The following is an 18,801-nucleotide window of genomic DNA, read 5'->3' on the forward strand; positions in this document are numbered from 1 at the left end:
TAAGACCTTGCACCACTCAGTTCACACGGGTGTGATTTTTTCTTTTTGAGTGGTGCAAACCACTCCAACAACCAGCTTTGTCTGTATCTATGTTTGTGTACCTGTGTACGTGTCCGTGCACAGGTGTCAGAGCATGGTTACTATGGACACTGACATTACGTCAGACCACAGCTGATCAGGCTATATAAGACCTTGCACCACTCAGTTCACACGGGTGTGATTTAAAAAAAGAAATACTATTTTTAGTTAAAAAAATAGTAGTAGTAGTAAGGTAATAGTAGTAGTAGAAGTAATATTGCATTGCATTGCAGCCTTCCAATCAGCAGCTAATAATCACTGCAGGTACTCGACCTGTCATGTCACATTGACCTGTGTTGTTTGGTTGTAATTGTTCCCACTTCCCAGTGTGTGCACTCACTGCACTAGCAGCGCTGAGAGTTGCGATTCCATCATTGTATAGCCTATGCTGCCTTCCAGTTATACCTTAAAGTAAAACATTGTTTAATCAAGCTGCTTTTGTGTATTTTTCTACTTGGCTGTGTATGCTGTTAATGCTTTGAAGTCCGATAATACACACTGACAAAAAAAAATAATAGTTTTATTATTTTTTAATAATGATTAATTATTAAAATTATGACGTCATGAACGGGACCTCCCGATCCTTAAGGCCGCCCCTGCTGGGTGGAAATGGAACATGTTCAGTAACTGTTTCTGGCTCTGGAATGTAATGCTGTGAATCTACAGTGTGTATGTTGTGTCTGCTGTTGAATAGTATATGTGTATGTGGCTCTTGATCACTTCAATTCACATACTACTGTATGAGTGAATTTTCTATTTATTTTTTGTTCGAGCTAGAGGTTTTGGGCTTTATAATATAACAGCCATCAATTCCAAATTTTCAATTGAAGACTGATAAACAGTAGGCTATTTGTGTTGTGTTGTGGTTCGTTGTGAGTTGTTGTGACAGGCTGTATTGGTTCATGACTGGTAGCAAAGAATGTCACCATTGTAGGCCTATTCTCTCTCTCTCTTGATAAGGCGGGACCAAGCAGGAAGGCAATAAGAACAATATGCACAATAAGCAATAGAAACATGGAAGAACATGTAATTGTGATGGGTCGGTTTTAATTGTGGGGGGCAGGGTTCTTGAAGACTCATATGCTGAGTTGGCGGTGCCCGGATTTGAACCCACAAACTTGTGGTCCAAAGGCAAGAGCTCTACCTACTGAGCTATGCAGACAAAATCAGTTGGTTAATTTTAAACAGCAAAATCATTCAGTGTTTTTGATGACAATTATGTGTCCCTGGTTTTGGCATGTCCTTTTCCATTACAGTGTGTTCGCTGTTCATGTTTTCACGTACAAACTTCTCTTCCACTGGGATTTCAGATGATGTTCCATAGATTGTGTGTAGAATGTTTCACGCAAATTTCTCAAAAATCCAGGCAGAAAATCAGGTATAAACATGATAAGGATCAACATATGGAATGTCAGAACAGGTTCTGACATCTATATCCATGTATGAAGATCTAAGGGTTTGAGGTCAGATGTAGAGTTGTTGGCCAATATTGATGACATCAGGGATCTCCATATATGGGCTTAACTGCGACAGCAGGTCGCATTTACTATGACATCAGGGTCTCCACATCTCCATCCCTGATGATGTCACATGATGTCACGAGAGCTGACGGGAAATGCACGATTCCATAGTTAACTGCGACCTTTGGTCTCAATCACCCCTATTCAACCAACTATAATGAGTAAAATATATTATCTTTTTAAATGCAATGCAGTTGTTCAGTCTATGGACTTTGAGGATATTACAGGTTGTTTAGAGCACTTTAGAGAGCACTTTAGAGCCAGCCAAGTCTATGGACGTTAATGTTTGTTTAGTGCACTAGATTTTGTCTTGTATGTTTGCATGTATGTTTTGTGTCCTCATTGTCCCTGTCATTCAAGTAGGAATCAAATTTCTTTTAAGAAAAATATGAAGGCATGTTGGGCAATGAGGTGCAGCAGTGAGGTATAGATGCACAATATTGTTGCTGCATTGAATACTGGCTTGTAGCTGCATCCAGAAGTGTTGCTATACCCTCAAGCCCATATAATCATTGATTGACTATTTAGCATCACTAATTTTTATCAACTAATTTGGATAATAAGTATCAGTAACCTGAAGCTGTGGTATGGGGCGAGGGCGCCACCCCCTGCCAAGAGGTGTCTCAGCTGCCTATTGTTACTGTACAGTATGTCATCTTTGGTGACATGAGACAATGAAACCTGTATTTCTACGCAGAAACTGTTCCAGCATACAGTAGCAGATGTTCTTTCCAGACAGTGGCTCCGGTGTGGGGAATGGGGATGGCTGATTTATCACGTGTGCAACGATTAGCTGGATGCACAATAGGTATGCAGTCACACCTATTTCAGTTAGTTGACTCGGGTGTGAATGCTTAAATCAGTCATTACTCATTACGCATCCCATATTGTATTCATATATAGCATGTTAATGAATATAGTTTCCAATAAAGTTTGGACTAAACTGAACTTTATTAAGTGCATTTTCGTGTTGCAAACATGACCATACAATTTGTAACAGAAAATGGGCACTAGCCCCTCCTATGCCCAGCTTTGTGTGTTTGTTTGTACCCCATAACGATGATTTGATTGGCTGAGCATGGAATGTGAGGATAAAAATCACACCCGTGTGAACTGAGTGGTGTAAGGTTTTATATAGCATGATCAGCTGTGGTCTGACGTAATGTCTGACGTAATGAAATCACACCCGGATGTGATTTCACAACTGGCTTTTTTTGTGCAGAAAAAATGAGCATGGTTGCTACAGTCATCCAGTTCACCCGGGTGTGATTTAATTACGTCAGAAATAGCAACCATGCTCATTTTTTTCTGCACACAAAAGCCAGTTGTAGGAGTGGTTTACACCACTCAAAAAATGAGGACAGAAAAGTGAGGACGCCAAAAGTGATTGGCCGGAATGTGATGATGTATGATGATGTATGATGATAAGAGTGCCCCTCACTTGACTTCACGCGAGTGTGATTCTTTTACAGGATGGCAGAGGGATTACCCTGAAGTCCATCAATATTTCTAAAATATCCAATCCAATCCATAAGTCATTTTCAAACTGGTGTTAGATTTGTTTGCTAATGCATCACTCCTTTTGTAAGTGGAAGCATAACATGTTTACATGTCAAAATAGGGAACAAAATAAAATGTTGACATAAAACTGACTGATAATGTAATGTTATTCATACAATTTCAACAGATCCAAAAAAGGACAGTAATAGCAAAACCCTTGCAGTTTGGACATAGCAACATACAGCACATTCATTTCTGTGATTGTAAAGATGTGTATCAGCATCAGCTAGATCTTAATACAGTATTTGGTGTTGGTAACACTTACTTTATCTAAGTCAGTACAGGAGTACAGTGGACATATGTATCACTGAGCTGTGTAATTGTACTGTATCTGTGTTCTCTAAATAAAGTTTAAGATGGCTGATATGACTCTACACCTACATTGTTTGTTTTCCTATTGATTGAAGTTATTGCCTAAAAGTGACGATAACCTTTCCATTCATTTTCCTAAAACAAGGTCCATTCTCATCATCATGCAGCAATTTTGGTACAAATTTTAGTAGTTTCCCTAGAAATATCGCTAAAGTAGAATGACAGTATCCTCCTAATCAGTCCTCACAATGCGTTTTAACACCATAACAAATCTACATTCCTAGTTCTGCCACAGTCCTTGACTTTGTTTAAAGATCTCAAGACCAAAAGGTTCAACATTTTGTCCTCTACATGTGTTCTCATGCACTCTTGAAGCCCATAAGTTAGAGCAGTATCTCACATAATCATGAATGAAACATCCCACAAGAAGGATGCACACATCTGTGTGGGTCCAATGTGTCCTTTCTAGCTAGGGGCTCATTGTTCTCTGGTAAGAAATTCCTGGATCTATTTATCCAGCTCCCGGTTGCGTCTCTGGGCCTCGTCACGGCTCCGCTCCACGTTCCCCAGGCGGATCTCCAGTGCAGCCCTGTGGCGATGCTCACTCTCCAGGGCTGACCTCAGCTCAGCTACAGTGGCAGTTAGCTCCTTGTTCTTCTGCTGCAGACTACAGTACAAGAACAAAGAAAGGAAGAGGAGTTCTGAACATGTTGTGTCAATTTAACGTGTGACTGTGGGTGTCAAAAGCGACCCATAATGGACTTGTATGAACACTAACTGTAAGTTGCAAAACACACAAAAGAAAAAAAGGATTTTCTTTATTCAAATATGTTTACATATATATTACACTCACCTGTTAATGAGGTGTTGTGTGTGTTCCGGGCTGTCGTCGTGGCTTTCAGCCTCACTGTTTAACTGAGGAGCTGGCTTGTTGACTGGCAGAGTCTCGGTATGCTGCTCATAGGACTGTGTCTCATTGGACACAGCAGTATCACCAACCACTTTAGGCAACCCTTCGGCACAAGAAGCCGTGCCGTCACTTCCTCTGCGGACCATGCACCTGTCCTTTCCTCCCTTGGCAGTGGTCTTCAGACTAGGACCCCCAAACAGCGAAGACCTCTGGAGGTCCAGGATCTTGAAGATGTCTTCTGAGAATGTCTCATTCTTCTCCTCTATACTTTCCTGGATCCGGCTCCAGCGGTTCAGAGCTTCAACCTTAGCCACGATGCCAGTGGTGGGGCAGTTGAAGCTGGGCAAGGTCTGAGTGCGCTTGCGGGTACTCCGCAAGTACCCGCCGGAAGGTGCAGATAGTTCCTGAGGGACGGCAGAGAAGTTGCTGTCTACTACCTCTGGGTCTGGACTGTCATTGTCCTCCTCTTCCTCAGGAGACTCAGAAGTAGAGGCATCACACAGCTAAAATGGACAGGGGTGATACTGATTTAAACTGTTATGTACCACCTTATACATGACCAGCTCAGTGGCTTTGTGGGTATTACCCTCACTTACATAAGTAAGTAAGCAAGATACCTGGACCACAGGACCAGCACCGCTTTCTTTGTTATTTTGACCTGGTCCTCCATATTTGTGAATCTACAGTTAAACTCAGAATATTCTATTTTGACTCATATAGAAGATACATGGAAGTTGCTTATGCTCCATATGAAGAGACATAATTATGTTGCATGTATTGAACTGGAATACACCTTACTAAAACACATACAGTATCATAGTAATGCAGAACAATTGAAAACGCATAACAACAGGGAGGAGATCCAGCATCTGGCGTCGTGTTGTGCCGACAACAACCTGGCGTTGAACACCAAGGAGCTCATTGTGGACTTTAGGAGTAGAGGACTAGGGCTGTCACTCACGCTCCCATTCACATTAATGGAGCGGAGGTCGAACGGGTCCCCAGCTTTAAATTCCTGGGGGTCCACATCTCTGAGGACCTCTCCTAGACCCTCAACACCGCGTCTCTGGTCAAGAAGGCTCACCAGCGTCTCTTCTTATTGAGGAGACTGAGGAAAGTACACCTATCTCCTCAGATACTGGGGAACTTCTACCGTTGTGCCATCGAGCATCCTCACATACTGCACCACGGTCTGGTACGGAAACTGTACAGCCTCTGACCGGAAGGCACTGCAGAGGGTGGTGAAAACGCATCACCGGAACATCTCTCCCTGTCATTAAGTCCATCTATGACAGTCGGTGCCTGAGGAAGGCTCATAACATCATAAAAGACCCCTCTCACCCCAACCACGGTCTGTTTGCCCATCTCCCCTCTGGGAGACTTTATAGGAACCGTGGTTCCAAGTCCAGCAGACTTAGGAACAGCTTCTTCCCCTCCACTGTCATCTACCTAAATTCCTCATCCACTCCTCTCCCCGCTCCAGTGTCAGCCCCCCTCCCCCCAACCCATCCACCATCCCTGTTGTATCTGGGACTCTGGACACATCCTAGTCTAGCACTATGTGGACTTGTGCAATATGGTCACTGGACTTGTGGAATATGGTCTCTGGACCTTAGTCTAGCACTTTGTGCTTTGGGCCACGTGCAATAAGGGCTACGTGCAATGTGGACATATCAATGTCTTTTCTTCCTGCTCATATCCTTATTTATTTAAATGACTACTGCTCAGCCCATATCTGCTTTTACTACTGTACTTATTAATGTATCCTCCTTACTGACATGTTTGCACTATTGGTGAGATGCGAAAATACTTTTCGCTGTACTATACTTGTACTGTACATTGACAATAAATTGAATCTCATCTCAATGGGGCTTCTACAGTGGCACAATACTTGTTGTCACGGAAACGGTTGACAGCGTGACGTTAGGCCATGGCGTCACGTCACTCATGGCACATAGAAGCATTCAGCAATAATACTACAAGTAAGTATTTCATACTATAAGTAATTCGAATGATATAAGAATAAGGTACCTAGCTAACACTGGGCTCAAGCTTCACATAGCTGAGAAGAGATGAAGTTCGCACACCAGGTCGTGAGCGCCAAACTGTATTTCTCTTTTTTTCACTTAATTTTTATTAAAGAAAAGACGGACAACAAAAAAAAGCCAAACTTTATTTCATATAGAGATACAGTATCAATATACAGTATCTCTACATGAAATAAAGTTTGGAGCTCAAGACCTCATCTCCTCTCACCTGTACGTATTTTGGTTCAGCACCCGTAAAGTTTTTGAGATGTGCGTGCTTTCCTGCTGGATCATTTCTAGTTCACATAGCTCCCTCCCCCTAGCACCTAAGGAAAGGTACAGATCCCACAAGGTCCACAAATAGGACTACAAGGTCCACAAACAGGACTAATCTCTACTGACTGTCTTCTCTACAAACATAGAGAAATCTCGATTACAATACTTATGTAAGTAGCTATCACGAGTATAAGGCAGTAAGTCTACAATGGCTATATCACGTACAAACAGTAATTCATAGTACAAAGACAAAAGCACGAAAGGGAAATTTCTATTGGCAATGAACTACTGCAGATGTTCCTAACCTCAGCTGACTCCCAGCCCACGAAGTTGCGAGGGGCGTTGCTCTTTTTCTTTTTTGTCTTCATGGCAGGCGTAGATGGACGTACATCCTTGGCGGGAGGAAACAGAGCCTGGTGCTGTCTGATCAACGTTGTCATCAGTTTCTGTATCTGAGGTGTTGCTGGAAGGTAGTTAAAAAGCCTTGTATTCAATCAATCAATCTCCTCAATCTGGACAGTAGATTTCATTTTAAAAAATCACACCCGTGTGAAGTGAGGGGTGCTAATATATTAAGGTCTAACTCATGTTGATTAGGTGATGTAATGGTGATGTAAAACAAATGGTGCCAACACAAACATTAAACACCATTAACAATAAAGAGACAATATGATGTAATGAGGCAAATTTTCCCTTCATTGTCAATGCCGTTTAAAAAAACAAACATTGAGCTAAAGACAGACATTAAACCTGTATATAGAAGATACTCAAAAAAGACTCTGATAACCCCACTGTGTGTTATAATTTAAACACTGTACGGAAATTGTACAGGCCTCTATTCCATTGACCTCACCTTTCATCATAGTTTCCGGGTCTTCTATCTGAGGTTTCAGTAAGTTAATCCCCATCACCGTAGCCAGGTTCTCCACACTCATTTTATTCACATTGCTGTTCTGCTGCACCTCGTATAGAAACCTGTAACATAAAAGTAGACTGTTATTGTTTCTGCCAGGCACAGGCTGGGAGGAAGAGATTATGTTTTTGCCCCCGTCTGTGTCTGTCTGTGTCCATGTGTCTACTACCATGTGTCTGTCTGTGTCCATGTGTCTACTACCATGTGTCTGTCTGTGTCCATGTGTCTACTACCATGTGTCTGTCTGTGTCCATGTGTCTACTACCATGTGTGTCTGTGTCCATGTGTCTACTACCATGTGTCTGTCTGTGTCCATGTGTCTACTACCATGTGTCTGTCTGTGTCCATGTGTCTACTCTGTGCATAGCTAATCTTGGACACTGCTGGACCCATTGACATCAAACATTGCATGCACTCCCAGTAGGTCAAGGAAGACACTAGTCTAGATCATGGCCTCATGATGGTGCTATTAGTTAGGTAAAGTTACCTTAAGTTGTGGCAAATCTGGGAAAAAAATGCTTACCACTAGCTTTCTTCACAGATGTGTTCATAAAGGTGTCACAGAAAAACATCCAACCCAACTCCCTTGGGAAACTTGTTATAAAAATGTTATACATTTCATTATGCTTTAAGTAGCATGTGACGTGTCAAACTAGGGTGTTTACATGATTCTGAATCCATTCCAAGCATTAGTTTTGCACGAAAAACACTCCTTGGGCTAAAAATGGCCATAGCCGTCATCACAAAGGTGATGAGGTCAGCACATTTGTGGACATTGGGGCACAGTTGGGCAAGTTCTATGGCTGAATTTAGCCTAAACGAGTATTTTTCGTGCAAAATGAATGCTTGGAACGGGTTCAGAATCATGAAAACCCCCTAGTTTGGCCATAGCCACTTGCCCAAATATGCCCAAATGTGCTGATTTCATCACATTTGTGATGACTGCTATGCATGGCCATTTTTAGCCCAAGGAGTGTTTTTCGTGCAAAACTAATGCTTGGAATGGATTCAGAATGATGAAAAACCCCTGTTTGTCACGTCACATGCTACTTAAAGCATAATGAAATTTATAACATTTTGCCTTATAATGGTTGTATGGTACCCCAACTTTCAGCAGCTGTCACAAAGTTTCCCAAGGGAGTTGGGTTGGAACATATTTTTCTGTGATAGTAGACACCTTTATGAACACATCTGTGAAGAAAGCTATAGTGGTAAGCATTTTTTTCCCAGATTTGCCACAACTTAAGTAACTTTACCTAACTATATTACCAGGCTGCTTTGTATTTTGCCCTATAACTCTTCAACTGTGATTCCAAAGTTTGTAGGACTAGGACAGAGGGGCCTATCTTACATGAACTCAGTATCTAATTTTTTTAGAGGCCTCATAAAGTTTTTGCTAAATCGGATGCTGTGTTCATGATTTTGGGTAGTTTTTTGTAATATAGCCCTCCCTCTCCCCCCACACGTTGGAGACCAGCATAGCCAATCAGAATGGAATCTGAAAAATCTGAATGACACTGTAGGCCTATTTATCAAATTACTCCAGAGTTATCACAAAAAAAAGTGAAAATCTAGTTGGGCGGAAACGGTCGTAAAAAGTTTCCCCTGAATTGAAGGAATACAAAATGTGCATGACCTACACATTAGGCTAGTGTTTAGGTCATACACATTTAGAAGGCCAAGTGTCTTCCTTAATTGACCTTCTGGGAGTGTGCAAAACGTTGCCCTGTATGGCGTGCAAATGCAATGCCATGGCGCACGCACACACACACACACACACACACACACACACACACACACACCTCCCTTTTCCAGTTGTTGTTATTCTCAAGCTGTGGCTCAGATATTATTTGCAAATAAGTCTTAACTTGCTTGGAGTACCAAACCAGAAGAGTGGGTGTCATACACGTTAAGGTCAAGGAAAACGTTAACATGATAATCAGTGTTGGCTTTCAAATACTTACTGTAACTGTAAATTCAGTACAAGATTAAAACAAACATTTTGCTCCCTTGTAAGTGGTATTATAATTAGCTGCAGGGGTTAGTACTCACCTGCAGATATAACTGAGAAGGTTGTAGTTAATCCTGGGAAGAATAGCAATTTGTTTTTCCAGCGGTTCTAGACCCTGAGAGGACAGAAGAGTGCAGTATACTGTAAATACTGTCCATCACACTTCATCTTATCAGCATAGAAATAAAAGGTCACATTTTATAACTTTCAGTAGTACCAGAATTGTTACTCGTTTGTTAAAAGAAAACAATGTGACTGTACTTTTGCTCTTTCGGGGTTCAGCTTGTGAGTACAGTCCAGGCAGTCTTGGTACTGAGTCCAGGGCACCACTGGCTCAGGCAGCTCTCGCAGATACAGCTTGAGTAGAGATGCCACCGCGTGGACATCTGTGTCACTGCAGGAACCAAAACCAGACCAACAATCAACTCTCAAACACAGAATCAGCGTTGGGACATTATGCTGTGGCAGTCCAGCCAGTGACTCCACCCTCACATGATTACTACATATTTACCAACAACGTACATGAACGTACATGGTACACAGAACCCACATAGTGCAATAGGATATTGCTGAAAACACACTCATATGGTGAGTTTTCAGACAAACTGTTGATTTGATCCAAATGGACAGTTTAAATAAAGTGAGTAGTTATATGGTTGACGAAAACTGAAGCAGCACTTGAGTAATGCAGGACTCTGTCCTCTGCACATGACACAGGATGTGGCGAAAGCTGCAGAACACAACAGCATATAGACGAACAGAAACGGGTCTCATGGTCGCAGCTTACGTATTTCCTGTAGGCGGACTCGACATAGCTGCGGGGTTTAAACCCTCACCAGGCGCACAGCACCTCTCTAACTACAGTGAACGGTAGAGTGACTGATGTTAGTCTGCCTCAAACGTTACTCTTTTACCTGCTTTTTACTAACACTAACATTACAAAGATGCCCAGAACATCGAGATGAACCTGTTTAGTTTATGGCTGCTCCAACAGTAGTGGCAACATTAAAAAAAAAAAAAAAACGGAATGTCAAAATATCCACCAATGGCTCTGAGACCAGAGCCATTGAGTAATGGTTGAGACGAAGCAGTGAAAGGTCCTGAAAGATACATAACGTCAGTCATACCCAATCTTTCTGTTTTATGAACACAAGGCTGCTGTACTTTATACCTCATACTTTAAATGCTTAGTATGAGGTATAAAGTACAGCAGCCATGTGTTAAATTGTTTCAGAGAATGTCTTCAGTCCATCCATGTCTTCATCATGTGAAGACACATTTATGGAATGGTTGTCAAAACAAATTGAAGTTGAATGTTTTTGTTTCGTTTACTACTTTTAAGAGACTCTTAACTGACCTCACACTAGAGGAAGGCATATGCACCTGCTTTCTGTAACATTTGGTCACAAGGTTTTGTTTCTGTGTGTATGTGCTTGTGTATTATATTTGTTGTACTGTGTGTCCATGGCATGTATGTAAAATGTAAATGTTCTTGTTTGTATACAGGGCGCCATTGAAAAAGAGACCCTGGTCTCAATTGGATTCCCCTGAAATAAAGGTTTCAATCAATCAAGATTAGCTTCACAATAATAATTAGGACATTTGTCTGGACATTTAATTCTTGGTGTTTTTGAGCTGGCATAATAATCTTGGAAATCAAATGTTTAATTCCACAGGTTGGATACATTTTGGAAATTAGTATCTTGTGTGAACAGTTCCTGGACTTGACTACCCCCTGCTCAATATTTGACACACAGAAATGCCAGAATTTAAATATAACTAAACCAATGCTTAATTGTCCGAGGTCGGCCCTGTTCTTTTTTCCATCTACAACAAATGTCTCTTAAAAAATAACTATCTATATAAGCTCATATGTCACATTGTAATGCATTGCAAGCTTGAAGATCTGCTATTTTTGCCAAATGTTCCCAGAATCCCCAAATTGTGGTTAAATGATGTACTTCATCAGACTAGTAGGAAAGCATTCAACGCAAGCCGTACCTACAATGGCAAACTTATCTAGGATTCCGTTACCTGGGAAATGAGGGTCTCTCTCCTGCATCAAAGGCATCTCTGAACTGTTTGACAGTGTTTTCCTGACCAGGGAGACGAAAGATGCCTTCCTCATTGAGGCCGTGTTCTCTGATGAACTCAGCACACTTCTGCACGAGAATGGGTACCATGTGAGGTCCAAAACGCCGTTCGTACATGACCGTGTCTGCAAGGCTCTTTCCAAACACTGCGGAGGGCAAGATGGGTGAGAAGACGATTCGGTTGATTGTAACTGATTGCGTCCTCTGTATAAAATCTGCATGTTCCCATGATATAAAAATAATATTGTTCATGGAATGCAACAGTGAACCACAAATTGGAATTGCACGTTGAGGGGTCTCTATAGAGTGCCCCCCCCCCCCAATGCAGTTTCACTTCTGCCCATAGGGGGTGCCACAAATGCAAAAAGTTGAAACATATTATGTCATAGAAACGCTGCAGCTTCCTCAATCCTCAGTCCTGACGGCTGCCCCCCACAAGTTAGGCCAACCAGTCTTTTGGAAATATGTATCATTCCCTTAAAAAGAAAGTACCTCCACTAGTTTGTACTCCAATGACCCTGCGTAGAGAACGCACCCATTCGTCCATGTTCGTCTGAGAGCTGGCCATAAACACATGAGGACTGCGCACTCTGTCTCCATGACTACCTGTAAGAAGACACACAACAAGATGGATCTGTCTGGTGGAGATGACAGTTGATCACAAACCTTTTTAATTTCAAGGACCCTCCGTTTGGTATGTGTTACGCGATGGCCCCATAACTCTGAGAGTGTATCAATGGAACCAAATGGTTTGATTTTCAGAGTTACTGTCAGAGTTACTACCCCCTGGAACCCCCCCAATGACCCCTGGGGATCCTTGAACCCCACTTTGAGAACCACTACAGTTTGTGTGTGTGTGTGTGTGTGTGTGTGTGTGTGTGTGTGTGTGTGTGTGTGTGTGTGTGTGTGTTAATTCTATTTAACGGACAAACGCAGCTCTACACCACGCACGTGCATGAACGCGCATGCACGCATGTGCACGAACGTGCACGCATGGAAGTGGGCATGGAAGTGAACGAGTGTCACTCGCTGCTGAAGTGCCCTTGAGTGTTACTGTGCGTTACTGTGCGTGTGTGCGTCCGTGCACGTGTGTGTGGTGTAGAGCTGCGTTTGTCCGTTAAATGGAATTGTATTTCGAGTAGTGCTCGCCGAAAATGAGTGACAGTGTACATTAGACCTAAATCCTCTTTGCTTACGTGGTGTAATCTCAAAGAGGTATTTCCCAGGGTCATCTGTGTTTGGAGGCAGCTCGCTGACTTTGCTGAACCTCAGTTGAATGATTCCCTGGGTAAACAACACACGCATGCACACATAGACATATACGTACATAGGTGCAGGTAATAACTCCAATGACTCCACACATCACTATATGACCATCCACGCAGTACATACAAGCCAGTGCTCTATGGTTTTTAAACATGCAGCATGTTATGGCTGCAGGTGAGATTCAATTAAACTAAACCAATCCAACAAACAAAAATAAAACCACTAAATACAACCAACTAAACTTAAATAAAAGCAAATTAAAGATGGAGTGCCGTGATTTTTTTCTACCCTAAAACATGATCATCAGGACTTATTGTTATATAAGGAGGTATAATGTTTTTTAAAAAGTGTACAGTATTTGTTAAAATGTTGTTTTTATGTGGGCACGCCCACCAGTTCATTAAGTTGGTTCATTAAGCCTGGTGGGTGGTGATGGTCATAGACACATGAACAACTGGGAAAACAAATGTGGCACTCCATCTTTAAGTCAACCCAACCAACAAAACTAAAACGAAATACAACCAACTAAACTAAACCAGCCAAACTCAAACCAAATGCAACCCAATAAACTAAACTGAAATCAAACCAACTGTGTGTTACCTGTACAGTGGTCTCCTTGTCGTCTTTGTGGTAGGTGAGTGTGCTCCCTCTCAGGACAAAGTATCGCTGCTGCCAGTTCTTTACTATTACTTTTCTCTGTTGTTTCTTCAACCAACCAGTCTTCAGAGGCCGTTCCATTGACCTGGAAGAGCGTGGAGAACTTGAGCCTGGGCTCCCCTCACCTGGCATCACACTCCTGGACCGTCCTGCAAAGATAGCACACATAATGGTTAATATATGTGTTTATATCTCCGGGATTTGAGCCCAGATCCGCCACATGGGATACCAAACATCCTCCTTGCATCCAAAGGTGAATTCCCCCATGCATGGCCAAGGGAGAGTTTAGGCGTCTGGTCTTCTGACACGGCTACTCTGATACGTTAGGGACAGTCTATTGTTTAACATGGCCAGCTACATTAGCCTGTAGGTGGCCAGGCATACATCCAGTCCAGTGCCTTGTCTCCTGTTCAGCTATTTCATAAACGAGAATGAATACGAAGTTAGATTGATTGCCCATTTGCCAACTCCTTAAGCCAAATGTATACTCCGTAGTAGGTCAGTGTCGCTTGCCAAAAATAACATATTTTCAAGCTCCAGAAAAAACCCACTCCAAAAACATACCAACCAAAAAACATGACCAAAGTGCAGTATGCCACGATTATAGAACACAACTGAACCAAAGTATTGTCACCAACCTCCATCTCTGAAGATTGGAGATGTAGGTGTACACTAACTATTATGACCCAATGATGCAGGGTGGGTGTTTATGGCTTTGTGCTTTTGTTCTGAGCAGTAGTCTCGATAGGAAACTTCTAGCTACCATTTGGCCTGACAGGTTTCCTGTGCATACTGTAAGATTACAGCAGTGATTGTTCCGCAGAAATGAAATTATGATATACTAGTGAGTTACAAATAGACTACATGCTGCCCAAGGAAGGACAGGACTCTACTCTGAAATGTGTTGCCTGTTTTGCAGCCTGTACTGTATGTTGACAGCCTTCTGGTGTTCCTAGCTTTAAAGGTGCATATCAAACTGTACTCTTCTACTGTATAGACTGTGTCAATCTTTTGTTTTTCTGCATTCAAGGAGCTTCCTTTTTTCATATCTTTTCATAGTTTTTAGGCCTGTTAGGAACTGTTAAAAAACCTTGACCTTGTTTTTTGATTGATTGATTGAAATATGTATTAACAGTTTGCAGAATTACAGTACAATTCAAGCACAACTCAATACAAAGACTGTTAACTGTGAGTGGACGACTCAATAAATCATTACACTTGTTTACAAGAGGGTCCATCTTGTTCAATTCATCAAAAATAGACTGTTACAAATAGACTGACAGTTTAATTAAGGGGGAAAGGTCATGATAACGTCTCAACTGCAACAAGTCAGGTGTCTGGAGTGAGTCTACTTGTATACTGTAAGTAGAGCCTTTTTGGGATGTTGTTGAATGTGTAGTTCTGAGCTGCAGTGTAGACATCTCTGTACTTTATGGGAAAATATATTTTACATAAAACAAATGGGAAAAATATGCTAGTTTTATTTCTTGGAAGGTAATTGCTTTCACCTGGTATACTACAAGCAGTGCTACTGATAAGTAATAATATACAATAATAATAAAGTAATAAACTAGCTACTAATAGCAGTAGGCTACATTAAGAACTGACAGCACATAAACACATCTATGCCTTCTTTTAAACTAGGTTAAACACAAGCTACAATGAGAAACTCATCTAGGATTCCTATGAATCAGAACTCAACCCACCAACATGTTTCTGTCCACACTGTGGGTTGAGTGCAGAGTGTGCTGCCGTCTGTCTGTCTGTCTGTCTGTCTGTCTTAGAACACAACCAACTGCAGGGATGGGTTTTTTTTATGGGGGGGAAACAGAGATGACACAATGATGGAGAGATGAAAGGATTTCAGCGGAGGTGTACGTGGCCCAGTTAGGAAGGAGACAGGCTGGAGACATTGAGCGATACGTGTGCAGGGGTGGTAGACCCAGAGAGATGGCGATCAAGTGCAGTCTCTCTGTTGTTCAATTCCCCGTGTCGTGTTAGGCTTTACTGATAGGCCAGATGAGAGAGAAGAAGAGAAAAAGAAGGCCCGGCCTCAGTAAACAGGAAACCGAAGAATCATCGCCGTGGGGACCAGCAACACTTTGAAGGCCCCCCACCAAGGAGCCTGACTCTTTTGGTGTACTTTTATTCTGTTAATAACGTCACCCTCCCATTTGATTAGTGGAAAAGTTAAGATGATGCTGAGGAACCTCTGGCCGGGCCACACACTGTGATGGATGTGACACCACACCCTGGGCAGAGAAGCCCAACGCTCACAAAAGGCTTTCAAACTGGCTCAGATTCGTGACGAGGCAGAACTCAGCAGCCAGAGTCTCTCCCCATGGCACGTCAAAGACCCTTTGAACACTCACCATCAAATGAAGCCCTACGTCAAGTGCAATGTTATTTTTACGTCAAGCGGAGTCATGTATGCCCTCAATATGGGGTGATTGACGTGTGCAGATTTTCCATAGCATGAAGACTGTGTACTTTGACAGAGTCAAAGTACACAGTAAAATCTTAAGTGCTCATTTAACTCGAAGAGTAATTACATTTGTATGATATACTGTACAAATGCCATTGTACATATCATACAAATGTACAATGTATACAAATAAAATGGGTGAATTAATACTGTGGATCCAGTATCCTACGATTCCCATCTTATAGAGATACAGTATAGGATTTGATTATGTAATGTATGTTTGATTTTCACATATATCTGTTGAGCATGTGATTATGTGGTTTATTTATAATTGATACTTTTCTATCCGTTAGACCTTTCGAATTTGACAATTCGCTAGAAAATCTTGTGAATACTAATTTAAAAAAGCAAATACAGAAAATAATCAAAATTCCATATTTTTAATTAACTTTTATGTATCGACCAAATGTGAACTTCAAGTCTGTAAAAGGTTAACAGGCGAAACTAAATTATGCAGAATTTAACCATGAACACAGATCTTTTAACAAAACAATCAATTAGCATTGTAACAGGTGCATTACATTTCCTACAGGCAAACTAATTGATTGTTTTGCTAAACTAACGTTTTGCCGCAAAACGTTAGTTTAACCTACTGTGTGAGAATACATTTAATATACCTTAGCCTATTTTTGCTAAATATTGCAGACTTAAACCATGAGCAATGAGCATTGCTACAGGATAGGTGATCATCCACCCCCGCTTGCCAACTCGGATGGTGCAGAGCTGCAGATATCAGTTTCCTGCTCAAAGCCCACACAATACTGTAACATGCAGTTCCACTGTACAGCAATGCATCTGTAAAACAATGTCATTTTCTACAGCACAATCTGCTGATATCTCACTACAGACAATTGAATTTGACCTTCCAATGTGACGGTCACACTCAGTTTAAGAACTGACACTAAAATCAGTAATTTGAAATCTATACACAGCGTGTGGTACAGTGTAAATGTAGTGGGCAGCTAGAGCTACTTCCTGACAAAAGGCTCCCAAGTATAATACATATTACATATACAATTATAATATATTGTTGTATAATGCTGCATTGTTCACAAAAAAGCAGAACTATACTGTTGCCTACTGAAGTACTGCTACACATATCCAGTTACCACTGTGTATGAAAGTTAATCATAATGTTGCAATGGGTGTGCCATCTCGCAGCCTGAGAGACAAATAGTATGCAATTGCTCTGAAGCCTTAAACAAACACACTAAGCTCACTGTTAAATGTCTAAAGTTTAAACCATCACTGGGTATGTATGTCGTATAGGCTACTGTACAGTGCATTAATGCAGTGCAAAATGGTGACTCTCTTCTGCTTCCCTTTTAATGAGTATAACACTTACAGTAAGTTACATGACAAGCCCTGAATAGAACATATCTGAATCTATACTAACCCACAACGTGCTTAAATAAACTAAAGCTGGAATGTTGAAAGACATTGTTTTCTTTCTTCTTCATTAGCAATGGTTCTCATTTAGCATATACGTGTCATTTTGATTTACTGTTTGTCTACTACTGTACAGTATTTCTCTTTTCAAATGGCAGTTTTAACAGTAAAACGGTTAATGAAAATGTATAATTGTTTCTTTTACTCATGTCACATATATCTAATTTCAATGCTTAATGTGAAATGTGAATGCATTCCTCCATCCCAGAGGGCAGATGAAGTCAGTGGATTCATAAGCTTACCTATTCTGGCTGATGTATCAGCCTTCAGGGTGCTAAAGTCACGAAAGGTCCGAGGTAGTTTGAGAGACATAGTCCTTAATTGCTTCATAGATCAGCATATCATTTCAAATGTTTTACATGGCCACACAAACATAACTCACATACACACACGCACACACATACTTTACATGCATATCTACTCGAACACACTATCATGACAGCACATGCAGATCCTACCCAGGAGGCTATTTGCACATACCTAGAACCTGTCTCTAGCACACTTCCTACTTCCTGTGTGTGAATCTGTCTGTCTTTCTTTCTTCTTTTTTCCTCACACTTTCAAAACATGTCCCTTCATGAGGCTTGACTGCTTCCATGTGCGTACTTGTTCGTGTTCTCTAACAGTCTGTTGTAAGAATTAACACCTTCCAGGCTGACAGGCTTTAAGTAATAGCTCCAGGGTGCTTATTTTAAATGACATACGACTTTAAAGGTCATAAAAACCCAGTGGTCTGTGTTCAAAATCTCTCTGTCTCTCACTCTTACTCAGTCCAGGAAGTGGTTTTCCTCTCTTGGTTGCTGTGTTCAACATGCAAAGTCTTATTGCTTCAGATTGCATGCGGTAATAAAGACACACAATATTAGACACTTTAGTACTATACTGCATATTAATTGATACTGATTGAGTCATCACATTAGCTCTGCTATTAACACAGTGCCAAAGTGTAATTTCTAATGGAGCTAAAGTAGGCTAGACCCTGTTCACACAACTATACTACATACACTTGGTGCTCAGACATTACCCAATGGTCTATGACTAGTAACAACCATAGAGTGCCTGTGAGCTGCACTCAATCCCCATGAATCTGTACCTGCCTGCTTCAAGGGGAGCTACGTATAAGTCACATGGCAGTTGCTAACCATACTGTACATGTCATGTGCTCATTTTAAAAATAGTAAAATGGCACATACACAATGACAAAATGGGGAAGAACAAGGGGGGAAGAAAACAGTCACACAAAC

General features: G+C 41.4%; 1 protein-coding gene across 1 annotated transcript; it reads right to left on the minus strand.

Annotated features, from left to right (window-relative positions):
* Nucleotides 1–3,966: 3,966 nt before the first annotated feature.
* On the minus strand, nucleotides 3,967–17,943 carry arhgap25 (Rho GTPase activating protein 25). Its single transcript, XM_079516249.1, has 11 exons — nucleotides 17,800–17,943; nucleotides 13,567–13,772; nucleotides 12,897–12,984; nucleotides 12,193–12,306; nucleotides 11,642–11,846; nucleotides 9,869–10,001; nucleotides 9,649–9,722; nucleotides 7,537–7,658; nucleotides 6,989–7,146; nucleotides 4,324–4,883; nucleotides 3,967–4,137 (listed from the first exon to the last, which is right to left on the minus strand). The coding sequence occupies exons 1-11, from the start codon at nucleotides 17,885–17,887 to the stop codon at nucleotides 3,978–3,980; spliced, it is 1,908 nt and encodes a 635-aa protein (XP_079372375.1). The 5' UTR covers nucleotides 17,888–17,943; the 3' UTR covers nucleotides 3,967–3,977.
* Nucleotides 17,944–18,801: the final 858 nt, after the last annotated feature.

The sequence above is a fragment of the Electrona antarctica genome, assembly GCF_951216825.1.
Source record: "Electrona antarctica genome assembly, chromosome: 12".
In the NCBI taxonomy this organism is placed as follows: Eukaryota; Metazoa; Chordata; class Actinopteri; order Myctophiformes; family Myctophidae; genus Electrona; species Electrona antarctica.

What these genes read in the sequence shown, in the direction of transcription:
- arhgap25 (XM_079516249.1), bottom strand. Translation starts at nt 17,887, where the DNA reads ATGAAGCAATTAAGGACTATGTCTCTCAAACTACCTCGGACCTTTCGT. An exon ending in GAGAGACCCTCATTTCCCAG is followed by an intron (nt 10,002 to 11,641) that starts GTAACGGAATCC and finishes TGGTTCCTGCAG; the next exon opens with TGACACAGATGTCCACGCGG. An exon ending in ACACAACACCTCATTAACAG is followed by an intron (nt 4,138 to 4,323) that starts GTGAGTGTAATA and finishes CTTGTACTGTAG; the next exon opens with TCTGCAGCAGAAGAACAAGG.